An 18,719-nucleotide genomic window follows, 5' to 3' on the forward strand; every position below is an offset into this window, starting at 1 on the left:
GATTAATCAAAGCGATGTTGAACTGATACGGATACAAGAATGGGAAACAACAATTTCTAAAATTACAAGGTACGGGGACGGCTTATAAAAAATTAAAATTATAAATAGATGTTAAAAATCATAAATAAAATCAATATTTCATAAAAAAAAATTAGTGTAACACCCTAATTAAAATTCTAACATTTGAGAACTTTTTTCCGAAACTCTAAATTAATTTTAGTGTCCAATTTGAAAATACTCCAAAACTTGTTGCCGGATTCGAAAGCTCTAGAAAGCTCAGGAATCAACCGGTAATTATACCAAAAATTCTTTAAATCCTATTCATACTTTTTTCTACCCGCGACCGCTTCTTCCTTTTCACAATCAAATAAATGAAGGAGAATCAAAAGAGGCTAAAGGAAAGGAAAGAGATGCTGGTTTCAGGGCTTGAAAATTTGGGTATCAATTGCTTGAAAAGCAATGCGGACTTGTTTTGCTGGGTTGATGGCTCAGATCGGTTTTGAAATCTTGAGCGATTTCCCTCACAAGCCTCTGGAACGGAAGCTTTTGGATCAGGAGCTCGGTGCTCTTCTGGTATTTCCTGATTTCCCTCAGAGCCACAGTTCCTGGTCTGAAACGGTGAGGCTTCTTTACTCCTCCAGTCGTCGGAGCCAACTTCCTAGCAGCCTTTGTGGCTAGCTGCTTATGTGGAGCTTTGCTGCCGGTTGACTTTCTAGCAAAATTACCCCCTGGGTACGTCCCCGAAACGTCCCTGGATAAGCTTTGACTGTCCCCAAATTTGATCAGCCATACACTGCCACCATGGCACATACATACAGGAAACGTATCGGTTACTTGAAATGGGGCTCATTTGCCATCCCCGTGCTTCATAGAAACAAAGCATGCTAAAACATTTTTAATTCATGATATAAAAAGGTGTTCAGACACTACATTGAAGGTTTACTACTGGTCAATCAAATCTCTCTTGTCATAAGGGAAAGATAACATTAAAACTACAATCTCAAGCAAAACAAATCAAAATGTTTCAGACAATAGCATTAGCAGCACTTGCAATTCTAGGCCACAGATCAGCACACTCCTTTCCAATAGGACCAGTAATAGCAGATCCTGAAAAAAGAAAACCAAATCAATGATCAAATAAATAATTATTTTCGCCACTAAACTGCAGATCAATAGTAAAGGCATCAATAGCCTATGTTGCTATGGCTATTCGATTTTCGGTTCCAAACATGGAATGGGAATACAACCTTCAAAGATCATCCATATCAATGAAAAAGTTAAAGAAAAACACGAACAGAACCATACAGGATATTAGGACGCATATACTGAAAAATAAGAAAAAAACCATACAGGACACATACTGATAAACAAGAACAATATTCTCATTCCATGTTTGGAAATGTATACAGGTTCAACACCAACACAGTCAAAGTAACATAAATGTCAACTTGGAAAGATAGATAATAGAATCTTCAAAACATCAGTGAATCATGTTTTCATTTTCAAAGGGTGCAACAGCAGCTGATTTTCAGGAATATTCACTTTATTTCACCTGACATTCCAAAAGCAAGTAACCAATAGCCTATGTTGCTATGGCTATTCGATTTTCGGTTCCAAACATGGAATGGGAATACAACCTTCAAAGATCATCCATATCAATGAAAAAGTTAAAGAAAAACACGAACAGAACCATACAGGATATTAGGACGCATATACTGAAAAATAAAATAAAAAACCATACAGGACACATACTGATAAACAAGAACAATATTCTCATTCCATGTTTGGAAATGTATACAGGTTCAACACCAACAGAGTCAAAGTAACATAAATGTCAACTTGGAAAGATAGATAATAGAATCTTCAAAACATCAGTGACTCATGTTTTCATTTTCAAAGGGTGCAACAGCAGCTGATTTTCAGGAATATTCACTTTATTTCACCTGACATTGCGAAAGCAAGTAACCAGAGAAAAACCATCCGGAAAAGTTCATTCGAAAGGGATACAGAACAACAAAAACAGATGAATTTAGCATTTAACCCCCACAATTCAACAAGCAACATTGTTGTAAACACGTAATTGGATATACCAGATGGAATGAAGACAACGAATGTGTTTGGTTTACCTTTCATTTCTCCCTTGGGGTTGACAATGACACTGGGGTTGACAATGACACCAGCGTTATCTGTAGATAGATAAATAAGGGAAAATTAAGTTTTGAAACAGTGTCAAAGGAATTGAAGTAACACGCAATAATTAATCAAATACACCAGCAGACAGGCAACCCAAAGCAAAAGAAAGATAACAATATCATGCTGTTTAAAACTGGCAAAATTCCCCTTAATCTATGCTTCTCATCAAGACTAACCAACAATCAAAATCAGCAATCCCATTATCAAATGAAGTAGCAAAGGTAAATAAAAAGAACATTAAAAAAGAGGAGAAAAGGAAACGTTTGGACCTTCGAAGTACATGTAGACGCCAAGGCTTCCGCTGTCTGACGATGACAGCTGGCAACACCTTCTTCCTCAAATCAGGCTTTCCTTTCTTGACGGTAGTCATGACCATGTCGTAGTCATGACCATGTCGCCGACACAAGCCGATGGAAGCCTGTTGAGACGCCCTTTGATTCCTTTCACAGTAATGATGTACAAGTTCTTGGCTCCCGTGTTGTCCGCACAGTTCACCGTCGCCGCTACCGGTAAACCCAGCGACATCCTGAACTTGTTCCCCGCACTACCTCCCCTTCCTATTACAATTTTTAAAAAAAGAACAATTGACCATGATCAGAGAGAGTCTTGTTCAGAGAATCCGAATGTGCGAGAAAATGATGAACAAAAAAAATTACCTCGCTTTGACATTTTGGATCGGCTATGCTCTGCTCCGCTCCGCCGTTTTTTCTCGAGACAGAGGACTGCTTGCTTATATACGCTGCTTTAGGGTTGGACTGCTTGCTTAAACTTTTCTTAACGCCAAACGCATCGTTTTTTTTAAAATAGGGTATTCTCTCGGAGTTCCCCCCCCCCCCCCGGTAATTCCTCTAAAGGAGTGGTATTAAAAACGAAAGGGGGAAAAACAGTTGAAGAAGATGATAAAGACGAAAGCAATGCTCTGCATTTCACTGCCCAGTTCTCGCCTCCAGTTACACTCCCCGTCCAAAACTACTTTCAAATTGGCATGCCAGGTTAGGTCTAGAATGTTCTTCAACAACAGTAATAATGACAGCGGTAACAGAAACGGTAATTTGAACCTAATCATCAGCATCTCCAAGCTCCTCTGGGGTGCATCCCTCCCTTCTGGCCTCCTAATCTCCACCGTCCGTGCAACATGTACCTCTACGTGGCAGATCATGATGTCCCAACTGGCTCCCTCCGATCCCTCCGGCGGATACACCAGCCTCCCTCGAAATTCCGCCTCAAAGGACAAAACGCAACCGCCGCAACCGCCAAGCTGCATCTCTACGTGAGCCTCCCCTGCCCTTGGGCCCACCGGACCCTGATCGTCCGTGTCCTCAAGGGCCTCGAAGAAGCCGTCCCCGTGTCCGTCACAGCTTATGGCTTTGACGGCTCTTGGGAATTCAAAGATATACCAGACAAGGATAAGAGTATGGACAATGATATCCCTGCTGCAACCATGGACAAGGTCAACGGGTGCCGGAATTTGAAGGAAGTTTATATGCTGAGTAAAGGCGGGTATGATGGGCGAGCCACGGTGCCAATGCTGTGGGATGTGGACAACAAAGAAGTAGTTTACAATGAGAGCTAGGATATTATTGAGTTCTTCAATTCGGATCTGAACAGGTTGGCCCTGAACCCTGGTTTGGATCTCTCCCCGGTGGAGTTGAAAGAGGAGATTGAAGAATGGAATCGGGCGATTTACCCCAATGTTAATAATGGAGTTTACAGGTAAAAAATGATAACTTTGCTTGAGAAAATTACTTTCTAAAGTTTAAAACTTCAATGTTACATGGTAAGAAAAAGAAAGCCTTGGAAGTTCTTTAAATTACCTTAGTTTGTAGTAGTATAATGGGGGTGATCTTATTACATTGTAGATGTGGATTTGCTCAAAGTCAAGAGGCATACGATGTTGCAGTGACTGATTTATTTAGCACATTGGATAGGATTAATGATCACTTGGGTAGTTCCCGCTACTTGTGTGGAGACAGATTGACTCTCGCCGATATTTGCTTGTTTACTACATTGATTAGATTTGATATTGTCTACAATGTTTTGTTCAAATGAACGAAGAAGAAGCTGCTCGAGTATCCCAATCTTCATGGTTACATGCGTGATATTTATCAGATAAAAACACGAGTGTTTATTGTGAAATGCTCAGATAGTAGTTGTAAATAAACATAAGCTTATGTCCAAGTTCTCAATTCAACAAAGTTCACATCAGACAAATTATGTACCATTTGAATTTTGGCTGGTTAGATTTTGGAGAAACAATTAGAAGGAAACGAGATTTGGGTGCTAGACAGAGCATTAAGGCTCAATTCTAGGATGTCTACCCGAACCGGCTGCAGTTTAAGTCTGTAACCACTCGAACTAAGCCGAGTGACGAGTTGATGTGAAAGAATAAGGTGACTTCTGAGTTAAGATGGATCACTTCATTTCTACTGCTCCATTAGCTTAACTTGGCCTTGGGATCTTGTTCCCCATATTTGGGGAGTGAATTAGTTGATAATACTTATAAAGAGCGTCTTGTATCACTTTGTGTATGCATTAGTTAGATATTCCCCTAACTCAAGCTACTTTGTTTAGGGGCTAATAATAGCATGGATTAGGATTCTGTTTTTGTTGAATTTTTGTTACTCCAAATGTGCAGTATATAGAATTGTAATGTTTTATTTCTTATCAGATTCCGAAGATTGCTGCCACTTGCAATTTTCCAGAAATTATGGATGGCTATTACCAGTTGCTTTTTCCATTAAATCCTAGTGGCATTCGGCCGGATATGCCCTCGGGGTGTGAGCATAATTTCCTCTCCAGGCCTCCAAGAGGGAATCAATGTCTTCAGTAGGTAAAAAGTGTGCAGCATGTTTTGTAAGTAGGTTCCTAAGTTTAAACACATGTACAGCTTTTGACATTGGTATGATGTTGCTATTAAAATGTGTTATTTATCAAATAACAAATTATGTTAAAAAAATTCTATTACTTTTCATTCCTTTCTTCCATCAACCGCTTGCATTCTGGAAAGCAAATAATTAGTTGGCAAAAATCTATATGTTCAACCTTTTCTGGTAGCATGTGTTGGAGGGGTTTGTCAAGGGAGAAACTTTGTTGGCAACGTTCTCCACAAGGCATGGTCAAACTAGTCATCCAAGTGTGACTTATTTTGCTAAAGCTGAGGGTTTAGTGAGGGATGATAATGGTGACTGGCTAGGTGGTTTTTTTCGTAGTATTGGAGTTTGTTTGGTTTTGAAATTCGAGCTATGGGTAATCTTCAACGACTTGATGATCTTGTGGGACACTATCTGCTAGAATGTTGGAGATGTTCATGTAACTAGTATTAGCTAGAGGATAGAGAAAGTGAACCACTTGAGCCTGAAATCTTCATCAACGTGCATTTTGTGCACCGTTGAAACCTTCCTTCCGTCGTTAGAGATACTTGACATTGGACTTCCCTTTTTGTCTTCGAGGTTGCTAGTAGCGCTTTGGGACGATTGCTCCAAGTTTTGCTTGAATAAGATGAGTGGTCGTTTTTAAGGTTAAGGATTCCTGCGAGCGAGTTTGATGAAGGTGGCTAAAGAATCATCTACAAACTACGACAACCATTAAAAAAAAACCCTAATGCATCCTTCAACTTTTCGAAAGATTCCAATACCGCTCACCACCCTATCCCGCCGTCATCTGATGATGGTCGGTTCGTGAAGAAGCCTCAACGTGTTGGCCTTAAGCCGCCGGATGAGGGCGTTAGTCTGATTGAAGCGGATGCCAATCCTGAAAAGTCGACGAACCCTGATCACTCAAAATCCCTCGCGTTGCAGGAGACATAACCCACGAGTAATCCTACTGTTATGGAATGAATTGAGAATAACTTTCCCCATGTAGTGTCAACCCCCTTACGACCCTGTCCTACAAATAAACATTAATGGGTGGCAACCCCACAGTTCCTGTACCCGATGATTCTATATTTGATGAGGAAGAAATAGATTTACTAGATGAAGACGTCACCTGTACTATTATTGACGGTGTTATCTCCATTGAATTTTCCAACCGTGTTCAAGAATTGGTATAGAAAAGTTTCAATCAAACGGTTGTCGTCAAGCTCTTGGGAAGGAGAATATGGTACACTACTATTCTACACAAGATTTATGATTGGTGGAAGTCGTCTAAATCAGTTTGAGTCATGGATATCGAAAATGATTACTTCCTGATTACCTTTTGCACTCACTCAGACTACCTGATAACCCTCGCTGATGGACAATGGATGATTTTCGAGCATTATCTGATTGTCGAACCATGTACTATTAACTTTTCGGCATCTCAAGCTCACCCACAAAGAACAATTGCTTGGGTCAGACTGTTGGGTTTGCCTGCGACTCTTTACAAATACAGTTTAATAACGGAGATATGTGAGCTCATTGGACCCGTTATCAAGCCTGATTACCTAACCGAATACGGTCGTCGGGGGCGTTTTACTCTTATGGTCGTTGCTACTAATCTGAGTAAGCCTCTCGTCTCGAAAATTCTCATCAATGACCGACTTCAACTTGTTGAGTATGAGGTACTCTCCACAATCTGTTTCGAATGTAGAAGATATGGCCACGTCGCAGATATTTGCCCCTCCAAAAGTGTTTAACATGTTTCATCACCGCAGCCCGACCCTCCTATCCCGACTAAGAACCCATAAAATTTTAAGTTTGACCCATGGATGATAGTTGAGAGAAAGCAAAGATGTAATCCTTCCAAACCAACCAGCTCTAGCACATCCATGAAGTCAAACCTTCCAAGTGGTTCCCGTTTTAACCCCATCTATGAGGCGACCGAGATGTTATTAATGATCCATCTCCCCAGCAGCACCCCACTGAAGCCCCCTGCCCAGTTTCAGACCCTAAAACACCGATCATGAATAAGGACAAAGCCCCGTCTGCTCCAAAAGCTATTTGGGTACTAAAAATAGTATCAGTCAGAAAATCCCTATAGCTCAACGTACAACCCTCATCCTCTAAGGGTTCCTCGACATCTACAGCTCGTCCAGCGACGACCTCTCGACCCTCTAGACACACAAAAATTAAAACCTGCCTCCACACTTGACCCCAAGAAACATATTGTTATTACCATCCAAGAAAATACCGACCCGAATGTGCTACCTCAAGGCACTATCCTGGTCGTCCTTGGTGATCCTTCTAATGCTAGAGCAAAAGTTGGGTAGCAGGTGTGCTCATTATCCCCCCAAGTAGTGATAACCAAGGCGTTGTGGCTATATTCTAGTGTGCATCCGAGCGGGACCTCTCGAGAGGAAAACCGGGTGGCTATGGTCGTTGAATGACATTGGGTATATTCTTTCCTCTCATTATTTCTGATGATAAAGTTTCTCGTTTGGAATGTTTGGGGTTGTGGAGACCCCAAATTTATTAAGGTCGCTAAACAATATATTCGCGATAATAAGCAGGATGTTGTGGATTATGTTGCGCCGAGGATAAGCGGGGTTAAGGTTGATTCTGTTATTGCTAAATTCGGTTTTCCTAATTCTCACCGCATTGAAGCACAAGATTTCTTTGGAGGCTTATGGCTCTGTTGGTTTAAATCCATTCGTATTCAGGTTCTTGTTAATCACCCATAGTTCATCCATTTCCAGATGATCCACCAAAGTGATTGTAATTCATCGTTAGGCACCCTCGTCTATGCGAGCCCCAATCCTACTAAAAAGAAGTCTCTTTGGGCTTATCTCATCTCTTTGGCCGAAAATATTCATTCCCTTTGGGTCCTCATCGGGGATTTTAATGTTACACTTCATCTTTTTTATTGTAAAGGGTTTGTTTCCTCTACTACCGTCAGCAAGGACTTTCAGCATATGATCTTTAGCACTGGGTTGAGAGACTTAGGCTTCCAAGGTCCTGATTTCACTTGGAATCGGGGTCATGTTTATGCGCGCTTGGACCAAGCTCTTTGTAACTCGCACTGGGATGAGCTTTTCCTTGAATCCTTTGTGCATCATCTTCTTCGGATTTGCTCTGATCATCGTCCCATTCTCCTCCATTCTCGGCCTTCCCCAAAGCATAGTCATCCTCGGCAATTCAAGTACTTCTCTGGTTGGCTTGCTCACGATGATTTCGAGATGATGGTTCTTGAGAATTGAAAATCGGCTTCTAGTTTGTCTGAAACTATTTCCAACTTTACTGATGCTGCAGACACTTGGAACAAAAATGTGTTTGAATATATTGGCGCCAAGAAACGTGTTGTCATGGCTCGCTTGAGGGGTGTTCAAAAGTCCCTTGATCACATGTACACTGCTTCTCTTTCATCCATTGAATTTAATCAGCAAGTTGAGCTTGAATCACTTCTAGACCAAGAAGAACTCCTATGGGAGTAAAAAATCACATTTCGATTGGATCACTCAAGGAAACAGGAATACCAAATATTTTCACCAAAAGACTGCTCATATCGTAAAGCAAAAAATCGCATTTCCGCACTCAAAACTAGTGATAGAGAGTGGTTCTATGACGATACAAAGCTTCAATTCGAGGCAATTAACTTCTTCCGTCATCTTTGTGTTGATTCTCATTCCCTATCTGGCCCGTTTCCTTATTCGGAGTCCTTCCCTACTCTTGACCCGATTGTTTACGCTAGTCATGACGCCCCGGTGAATGATAAGGAAATTCATGAGGCACTATTTGATATGGCTCATTTGAAAGCCCTGGGTTCTGACGGTCTTCACATCGAATTCTTCCAAAAGAACTTGAGCATTGTTGGCCTTGAAATTTGCTGCATGATTAAAGTTTTTTTCAATGGTGCCCCGATTGACCCTTATTTAAATAGAACCTCCCCAAGCTTGAGGCTCCGCAGACAATGGCCTATTTTCGGCCCATCAACTTATGCTTCGTCCTCTATAAGCTCATAACCAAAATTATTATCAGACGCTTGAAACCGATAATGTCAAGTCTCATTCATCCAGTTCAAACAAGTTCAAAGTTATCAAAGGCTCAAGGCGCATCGAGGCGCATGAAAGGCGCGGGATTCACGAAGGCGAGGCGCATGATATCCAAAAAATTGTAACACATGTATATATTAATGCAATCAAACTCAAATATCATAGATACTCAATATTAGGCTTCAATAGAGTTTATTCTCAAATTCAAAATACCAACCTAACGTCATAAAAGTTATCAACAAGCATAATCAAGTACTAAGTTTAACAAAAACATTCAACATGCAAAAACAAAACATCAAATAAAGTCACTGATAATCATCATCAAACATCAAACTAATCCTCATCATCATCGTCAAGTGGTATGTCATCATCTTCCTCCTCATCCGTTTCATAATCCCCAATGTCTTCTTCTTCAGTGTCACTCTCCTCTAGCATAACAACTTCATCATCTTCATCTATAAGGTGTGGTCTAGATTTTTCCTTTCCTTTCGAGCTTGAACTAGCAACGTTCTTTCTTCTAGTATTATGGTCACGCTCATAAGCTCCGGAAGCTATACCAACATCCTTCCATGTCAAATCGTCATCATCAAACACATAATCTTCATTTTCTTCTTCATCTCATCCATTCTACCAAGCAACCATTCGTTACTTTCATCAATGTCATCCAAAGAGATTGGATCAATGACATCACGATGATTATAACGCCGCTTTAACGCTTGATTATATTTCACATAGACTAAATTATTGAGCTGAGTTTGCGCAAGTCGGTTTCTTCTTTTGTTATAAAGCTGCCAAATTATAACAGAATAATAAAGAGTCAAAAACATTACTTATGATGTTTCTTAAATGATATCTGAGTTACTTATGAGGCTAAAAATACTCCAATTTCGCTCACAACCACTTGCACTACACGTAAGGCTGAGGACTTTGATGGCAAACTTTTTTAATTCCGGTGCATCATTGCCAAAAGAAGCCCACCACTCAGCTGTAAATATATATTTTAGAACAAGTTTTAGAACAAGCAAAAATTAAATTTGATTTATATTATTTTATATATGTATAAAGAAAGTAACCTGGTGACTTTGCTTCTCTTTGACGTATGCATATTGCCATCCCAAATATACCTTCGGCGTTCCTATAAAGTGACAATTGGTCCTCTATTTTACCTTTATCAACAACACTCGGCACTAATTTCTCAATGCATTTAAGCAACCCGATCATCACCTCTTTATCCTCTTGAATTTAGGGATTTGAGTAGAATAACTGAGGATTCAAATAACACCCGGCCGCGTGTAATGGTTGATGGAGTTGACATTCCCACCTTTGTCAATAATTGCAAACACATCTTTGTACTTGTCCTCCACATTATTAAAGGAGTTTGTAATTGCTTCTTTTGCCCTATCCATGGCCTCATATACATAGCCCATGGCCGGCCTTTTTTCACCATCAACTAACCTAAGCACTTTTACGAGAGGACCCGTCATCTTAAGGATATACACAATTGTACTCCAAAAGGTAGGCATCAAAACAATGGATGCGACTCTTTTACCGCCATGCTCTTTTGAGTATTTACTCTTCCTCCATTCATCAGAAGTAAACATCTTTCTAAGGTTTGCCTTTTGAACTTGTATTGAACGAAGAGTGATGTAAGCGGTGGCAAATCTGGTTATCGCGGGTCTCACCAACTCTCTTTTCCCGGTAAACTTCCTCATCATGTTTACAACACCTGTACGACTATATATAAACTCGTTTAAGGCCATTGCTCTCTTCAACGTGACACGGACTTTCGAAATCCTTCCTATGTCTTCAAGCATCAAATCAAGACAATGAGTAGCATATGGAGTCCAGTATAAATGTGGACGTTTCGCCATCAATAAACGTCCTATAAAGATATAAAAATTAAAATAGTATAAAACTTCAAGTCTTATATAATTATATAAATATATACAAATATAATAATTTAATATGGACGTTTCATCACCTGCTGCTACATATACAGAAACATATCTTGCTTTACCTTTGCCCATGTCAATGCAATACTTCCAAGCTATATCTTGCTTTGAAGAAGTTGATGACTGATTTTCAGAAGTCATAATGTCAAATCAGATTTTTCAAAAGCAAAATATTGATGATTAACAGCTACAATATTGTCCCAGAAGCCAGAAAAATGAAAACAGAAAATTAAATAAGAGAAACTGTGATTATCAAGAACAGACACATACGCAAACGAATAACTGCATACTTAAAAAAGGAAAAAAACAAGAACAAACACATATGAAATTACGAATAACTGTATACTTAGAAAAGAAAAGAAAAGAAAAAACAAGAACAAACACATAGGCACGAATTGTGGTGATTATCAAGAGAATTTGATTCAGAAAAATAAAATTCTTTCAACACAGATGGTTAACAGTATAAATCGAAAGATCAATCGAAGAACAAAATCACTTACGGGAAGAATTGAATGTGTGAATCGATTAATCGAATTGTTGCTACTTTCTTGTTCAACGTCGCAGTCTCCAGTTGAAGAAAAGGAGGAAGCGAACGATCGATAGATTAGTATGTATGGATTAGAAGGCCGATTGACAGTAGATTGAGGGTTTTAAATAAGAAAGGAGAAGGAAAAAATAAGAAAAGGAGACTCTTACGTATAGTTAGAGCCTTAAAAGACAAATCAAATTCAAATAATAATAAAATATTTTCTTTAAAAAAATTAAAATGAAGATAAGATAGGATAAGTTTATTTTGAAATTTAATATTAAAATTTGTGTTCTGTGAAATATTATTATTTAAATTAGTATAATGTAAATTTCAGAATAATTAAATTAGATTTCAAAATAAATAAATTTAATTATTTTAGTAAAATTCGAATAATTTAAGTATACATACTCACAAAACTTTTAAATCATAGATTTATATCCTTCACTTAGTTATTAATCAATAAGTTAATTAAACATTCTTTTTAATCTATGCTAATACATAGAAGTATCCTTTTTTTCCGAGTTTCATCAGTTAATCGCAATGCATTCCTATTATAGGTTTGCTTAATTTTTAGACTGTCACAAATTTTGATGAGCGGAAAAGAAAATATCAAATACTGATAGATAAATAAACTTAGGTGAAGAAAGGACCAAAAATGATTACAAAGCTTATTTGTTGGAAACAACATAACGAAAATGGTCGTTCATTTTTGCAGACCATGTATGCATAGAAGAGAAGGCCCTGCAGTAATAATTACAAGGTTTTAAGCCCACATCGCGCCTCAATTGCGCCTCGACTGAGCCTCGTACCTCAGAGCCTCGCTGCGCCTAGGTGCGCCTAGGCTACGTGCCTCGCTTCAGTGTTGAAAAAGTCCCGTCCAGTGAGCCTCTGCGCTTTTACGCCTCAGGCACGCTTTTTACAACTATGTACAAGTTTCGTTGTAGGTAGCTTGATCATAGAAAATATAATTCTGAATCTTGAGATCATCCACTCCATGCACCAGAAAAACACTGCCCAAGGATGGATGACAATTAAAGTAAATTTAGAAAAAGCTTTTGATTGGGTCAAATAGGGGTTCATTAAAGACAATCTCTACTGTCGACTTTCCTTCCCGTATCATTCAGATCATCATGCAATGTATCATTACTGCTTCGATGCAAATTCAGTGGAATGGGTCTCTTATGCCTCTTTTCTACCCTGAAAGAGGTATTCACTAAGGTAATCCTCTCTCGCCCTAATTATTTGTCTTGGTTATGGAAAGGCTTGGCCATAGCATTCGACACAAAGTTGCCTCTGGATCTTGGAAACCTTTTTCCTTTGCACGACATGGTATTCCGCTCTCTCACCTATTCTTTGTCGATGACCTAATTCTATATTGCAGAGCTGGCCTTACTCAAGCTCGGTTAATTGACGTCACTCTTTCCAAATTTGTTCAATTCTCTGGACACAAGGTTAACTCTCGGAAGACAAATATTTTCTTCTCTCCGAAAACGGATTCAGATATACGTTCACAGATATGCTCTCTTCTTGGATTTCAACAAGTTGACTCCTTGGGCAAATACTTGGGTGTTCCAGTCATCCATGGTCAGGCCAATTGCTCACATTACGATTTCATCTTGGAAAAAATTCGAGCTAGATTAAATGGTTGAACTACTCGAACCTTATCCATAGCCAGGCGAATCACTCTGGCAAAGTCTGTTCTGGCGGCAATCCCTGTTTATTTTATGCAAACCTCAAGGCTGCCTATGAGTATTTGTTTGGAGATTGATATATTAATCAGGAAATTCATATGGGGTTCTACTAATTTGGATAAGAAAATCTCTCGTCTCTTGGGATACCCTATGTCAACCTCTTAATAGTTGGCATTCACAGAACTCGTGAGCATAACTCAGATTTCCTTTGGAAGCTTGGTTACACCTTAATCACAAGGCCGAATGCCTTTTGTATTCAAGCGTTTCGCCAAAAGTACCATATGACTAAGATCTGCCCCTAGACTATCGCGCGCTCTGATTGCTCTTCTTTGTAGAGAGCTCTTTCTAAGACTTTGAATAGTTTTCGCGCATGCCTTCTTTGGCTCCCTAGTAATGGTCAATCTTTGAACATTTGGGATGATTGTTGGATCCCAACTCTTAGACCTCTTCGTGACCACCTTATATCCTCGAGCGACAACTCGAGCAACACCAATTTCCTTGACTTCGTTGATAACACTGGTAATTGGAATATAGAAAACTTATTGAAGCATATTTTCGCCTCTATTATCTCGCATGTCTTATGTGTGTTACCGCTAAACCCAGTTGGTGGAGAGGATCGCGTCGTTTGGCACTGGACTCCTCCTACCAATTCAATGTTTCATCGCCTATGGCCAGCTGGTGGATAGCACTTGGGAGTTGGGACTCGGTTGAGCAAAAATAGAAGATCATATGGTCCCTGCCAGTTTCTCAGCGTATTCGGGTTTTCCTTTGGTTGTCTCTAAGAGGTCCCTTGCCAATGAAGAGCGAAGTCAAGTTTCTTAGAGCTGTTTACAGTCCGACTCCAAGAATTTTCATTTCAATTTGTGCACTCTCTTTGTTAGCCAGTCACGTATTTTTTACTCAGATGAAGCAAAACAAAGTATTAACATGGAACTAATTCAATAATAACCCATAATAATATTTACTCAGTACACCAGGTTTAGGAAAAATTATTAAATAGACCTGATTTATCACATCATTTATGGTGTAACTAATAATATTTTTATATCTTATTTTTTAAATCTGATTTTTTTTTACATATAAATAAAGAGTGAATAATTATTAAAAATTAATAAATATAATTTACTAAAACTATAAATAACGTGAAGAGACGGTCTATAAAACAATTTCTCAGGCTGTTGTTATATATAATAACGATACTATAGTGTTTATTTAAAAATTCAGAGCAAAAAATCAATTTCAAATGTCTCCGTCAAAACTTCCATCTTTAAAGCTAAGCACTTGGATTTGAAGAAAGCAGAGGGGATAAAAAAAAGAAGCAAACTCCCCAAAGAAATAAAGGTGAGCCTTAAAGACAGTTCAGATTAAAGCCATATATAGCAATTATCAAGCGATAGCACTCTTGTAAGTAATTCCAGCTAAACCCCATATTTTAGCTCCCTAAGATTTAGAAGCCATCCTTTTTTAAAACCATCACTTCCATGTTGTGACAGAGATTAAGGGCAAAGATTTTCCAGCTGTCAAATGGGTTTCCCGAGCAAATCCCATATCTGTTTGGTTTCCATCACAATCCTTTTGGGGCACTTCTCTCATGTTTCAACAGCTGCAGATTACACCAACTTGGTGTTCAAGGGCTGTGCTGACCAGAAATTTCAAGATCCATCTGGGGTTTACTCACAAAACCTGGAAACTCTCATGCAAACTCTGGTTTCACAATCATCACATACAACTTTCTCCACTGCTACTTCTGGTGGGGGTGCGAATGAAATCAGTGGCCTTTATCAATGCAGAGGAGACCTAACGACGAGCCACTGTTACGGTTGTGTGAGCAAGATCCCGGAACTGAGCGATAAGCTTTGTGGCGGAGCAGTAGCTGCCAGGGTTCAGTTGAGCGGGTGTTATCTAAGGTACGAGGTTGCCGGGTTTAAACAGGTTCCTGGAACTCAGTTTCTGTACAAGGTTTGTGGGTCGTCATCATCTCAGGCAAGTAGTAGGAGAACCGAGTTCGAGAGCAAAAGAGACACGGCTTTCAACATGGCGGAAGAAGGGGTAAAAAGTGGTAGCAGCTTGTTTTACACAGGGGACTATAAATCTGTGTATGTTTTGGGTCAGTGCGAGGGCGATTTGGCTACAAATGACTGTGGGGATTGCGTCAAGACGGCTTTTGAGACGGAGAAACAGGATTGTGGCGACTCGGTTTCAGCTCAGGTTTATCTGCACAAATGCTACATTAGTTACAGCTACTATCCCAATGGAATTCCAACCATATCGTCAGGTAAAGCTGCAGATAAAAAAAGGAATCCGTGCCCAAATTTTGTTTTCTTTTTACCTTACTTGAAAAATAATGAAATAAGTCGGGTGTGTGAAGAAGACAGGTGGATTTCCATGAGTGTTACATAGTCAAAAGCATTGGGTCCCTGTGGGGTTTGGGTGTAGTCTTGTAAAGGTCACTCTTATTTATTTTCTTTCAATTATGTTAGTATAGGGCTGACAATAGGTCCCAATAGAGTCCCATTTTTGCTGTTGCTCTATTTCCCCCCTGAAGAAACCGATTTGGGGTTCGGGGTTCATTGTTGTTTGTAGGGAGTGGAGAGGCAAGGCAACGAGCACAAAAGACGGTAGCAATCGCAGTCGGAGGAGTAGCCGGTTTAGGGTTCATCGTTGTTTGTTTGATGTTTCTGAAATCAGTGTGCAAGAGACGAAGTAAGAAACATGAAGGTTAGATTTCTAAAACTCCTAAAAGAAAGGAAACGTTGTTTGAGCAGGTGTTTTCATTTTGATTTTAGAAGATTATATTTTGCATGGTTCTTTGTGCAGGCTATTGAGGTCCTTAGAAACGAAATGGGGTGGCTCCAATATTCTAGAAAGAGAGGAGCTTTCTACAAAGATGATACCACTGACCTTTTAACTTGAGGTTGTTTTGTAACATCCAATTATAGAAGGCTAATAGTGTGATTACAAAAAATTTCCCCTTTGCTCTTATCAATGTATATACGCACACATTTGGCAAATGTTACTGTACAATAATATTTACCGTTTCAAAGTTCGTTCTATTTGTTATTAAAAAATGAATATAAACAAAACAAGGCAGTCACATATATTGAAATCACTCATAAGACACTAAACAAGATTATAAAACTAATGCACTGAACCACAGAAAAAAAATTAAATCTGAAATTTTAAAAAAATCCATAAAAATACAATTTGGTACGATTTTACTTGTTTGCACCCAATAATCAAATTCATTAACAACAAATTGTCCCATTATAAAAATTTGCTACCGTCGGCGCCAATTCCGGTGGGGTTTTTTGGCTTCTAAAAATTAGGCCGAGTACCTTTCCAAGTCCTAGACGTCAAATGAGTAAAATTGGAAACGAATTTATGTAAATATATTTGAAAGGAATGTTTTGTATTCGAGATATACACAATATAAAACGAGATATAATCGACCTTGTTAAAAAATCTCCCTAAACTATGATGGATGAAGAAGAGTGCACTATGAATATCAACGGAGAGATCAAAACAGCACCTTCACACAAATGAATCCAACCTAAGCACATACAAACTTGGATATTAACCAACAAATCCGAAAAATAAGGTACCTTGAGCAGAATGACTAGAACCAATCCATGCAATTCCCCAAAATTAACTAGCACCATCACATAAATTATGACGTACAAAATGACAGATTCCATAGCAATCCTCCCACTATGCCAGATTCCACCCTCGGCAATTCCATATGGCGCTTCGTAGCTTCTTCTTCCTTGGCGTCTGAAGCCCCTCATTTCGAACTTGATTAATTCCCCACTAAAACACAAGCCAATTAACCAACAACGCCATATGAACATCACAACCAAGCTACATACAATCAGCTAGAATTTGAGATATCCTAATTCCACTACTAGCCAATCAGCGCAACCATAAAACTCTCCTGCTAGACTTGACCAAGCATTTAATACACGAAACTTGAAGCAAATCCTCTACGAACTCGAAGCAATAGCATTGGGACACCTTACTAAGTCTCCAAGTGATAATGTGTCAGTGAACCGACCAAAACTACGATCCTACGTAGTAGGATCTTCCTTTTCATAGAGAAACAATATTTTATCCCACATCGATGTTAGACCGCTCGAGGCTCCCTCTGAAGACACAGCTACGTGTTGATGTCTAAGAAAAACATCTGTTTAAAATAATAATAAAAGTAAAGCAAATGTTCAAACTTTGATTACTAAAATCCCATCGTGGAAATGATTGCAAAAGTAAGCATTCCAATGTGTAGCAGCCTTATTAGGTAGGCACCCACCATTATTTATTATAGGGTAAATTACATAGCTTGTCAGTAATGTCTGGGATAATTTTCGTTTTTCCTATTAATGTTTTAAAAGTTACAAATCAGTTATTAATATTATCGATTGATTACAAAATAATCATTAGACGTTAACAGACGTTATGATGCCGACGAAAATCACACTTGACGCGTAAAGTACTGACATGGCATGAGTTGAATAGGTTGGCTGCTACGTGATATACCCCAATAACTCTTAACGTCCGCCCCTCTTCTCCTTTTCTATTTATCCCAAGCACAAACCAACTTCAAAATTAGGGTTTTATTTTCACAAATCTTCTTTTAAATTTGGGTCTGAAAATTGTAAGGCAAATCCTTGAAGATTGAAGACTCAATCGATATTCCGCTTTTCAAGGCGATACCGGTCTTCCTTGCTCAAGTTTTGGAGACCAAAGAAACCGGGTTCGTGTCGGGCGAATACACCATTTCGCTCTACGAAGTTCTTGCTCGTGTTCATGGTGTGAAGATTGTGTTCCTCAAATTGATAGTATAATGTCTACCATTATCAAGACATTAGCTTCGAGCGCAGGCTCTTTTCCTCTGCAACAAGCCTGTTCGAAAGTCGTTCCTGCGATTGCAAGATATGGGATTGATCCGACCACTGCAGAAGATAAAGAGATATCATCCACTCGCTTTGTAAGCCTCTTTCGGAATCTCTTTTGGGTTCTCAAGAGAGCTTGCGTTCTGATGCCGCTCTTTGCTTGAAGGCGCTTATAGAGTCCGATAACTGGCGGTTTGCTTCTGATAAGATGGAGAAGTGTCAATCTGATCAGATGGCTCATGTTAAAGGGTTTGCTTATGAAGCTTCTCAAACTGCAAAGAAAATAGCACAAGAGGAAGGGTCAAAATTAGAGAACAGTTGTAGTTCGATTACCGGATCGAATTTTGGTAGGAGAGACCGCAACCGTAGGAGGAACATACTACATAGGCGCAACTAGCGATGAATCTGCAGCAACCGCTTCACCCGAATTACAGACACTTGATTCGTTTATGGAATATGATTCTTTTCTTGAGTCTCCGATTTCGATGACTCAAGTTTCTTGAAACTTGGAACATGATCAAATGAGTGTGAATCGGAAGCTTTGGAGATAAGAAAATGGAGGTG

The 18,719-nt window shown here is 39.2% G+C and overlaps 2 protein-coding genes and 2 pseudogenes across 3 annotated transcripts; 2 read left to right on the forward strand and 2 right to left on the reverse strand.

Annotated features, from left to right (window-relative positions):
* Positions 1–916: 916 nt before the first annotated feature.
* LOC120186294 lies at positions 917–2,961 on the reverse strand (annotated as a pseudogene).
* A 31-nt stretch (positions 2,962–2,992) lies between these two features.
* LOC120186295 lies at positions 2,993–5,074 on the forward strand (annotated as a pseudogene).
* Positions 5,075–9,669: 4,595 nt separating this feature from the next.
* LOC120186354 lies at positions 9,670–11,190 on the reverse strand. Its single transcript, XM_039190308.1, has 5 exons — positions 11,079–11,190; positions 10,419–10,979; positions 10,171–10,332; positions 10,024–10,082; positions 9,670–9,885 (listed from the first exon to the last, which is right to left on the reverse strand). The coding sequence occupies exons 1-5, from the start codon at positions 11,188–11,190 to the stop codon at positions 9,670–9,672; spliced, it is 1,110 nt and encodes a 369-aa protein (XP_039046239.1).
* A 3,368-nt stretch (positions 11,191–14,558) lies between these two features.
* On the forward strand, positions 14,559–16,266 carry LOC120186291 (plasmodesmata-located protein 1-like). Of its 2 annotated transcripts, XM_039190273.1 has the most exons (4): positions 14,562–14,673; positions 14,763–15,544; positions 15,853–15,987; positions 16,087–16,266. In XM_039190273.1, the coding sequence occupies exons 2-4, from the start codon at positions 14,794–14,796 to the stop codon at positions 16,092–16,094; spliced, it is 894 nt and encodes a 297-aa protein (XP_039046204.1). In that variant the 5' UTR covers positions 14,562–14,673; positions 14,763–14,793; the 3' UTR covers positions 16,095–16,266. The 2 variants fall into 2 exon arrangements, with proteins under 2 accessions (XP_039046203.1, XP_039046204.1); XM_039190272.1 differs by having other exon boundaries at positions 14,559–15,544.
* The last annotated feature ends 2,453 nt before the right edge of the window (positions 16,267–18,719 follow it).

This window comes from Hibiscus syriacus, unplaced genomic scaffold (assembly GCF_006381635.1).
Source record: "Hibiscus syriacus cultivar Baekdansim isolate YM2019G1 unplaced genomic scaffold, ASM638163v2 tig00113337_pilon, whole genome shotgun sequence".
Classification (NCBI taxonomy): Eukaryota; Viridiplantae; Streptophyta; class Magnoliopsida; order Malvales; family Malvaceae; genus Hibiscus; species Hibiscus syriacus.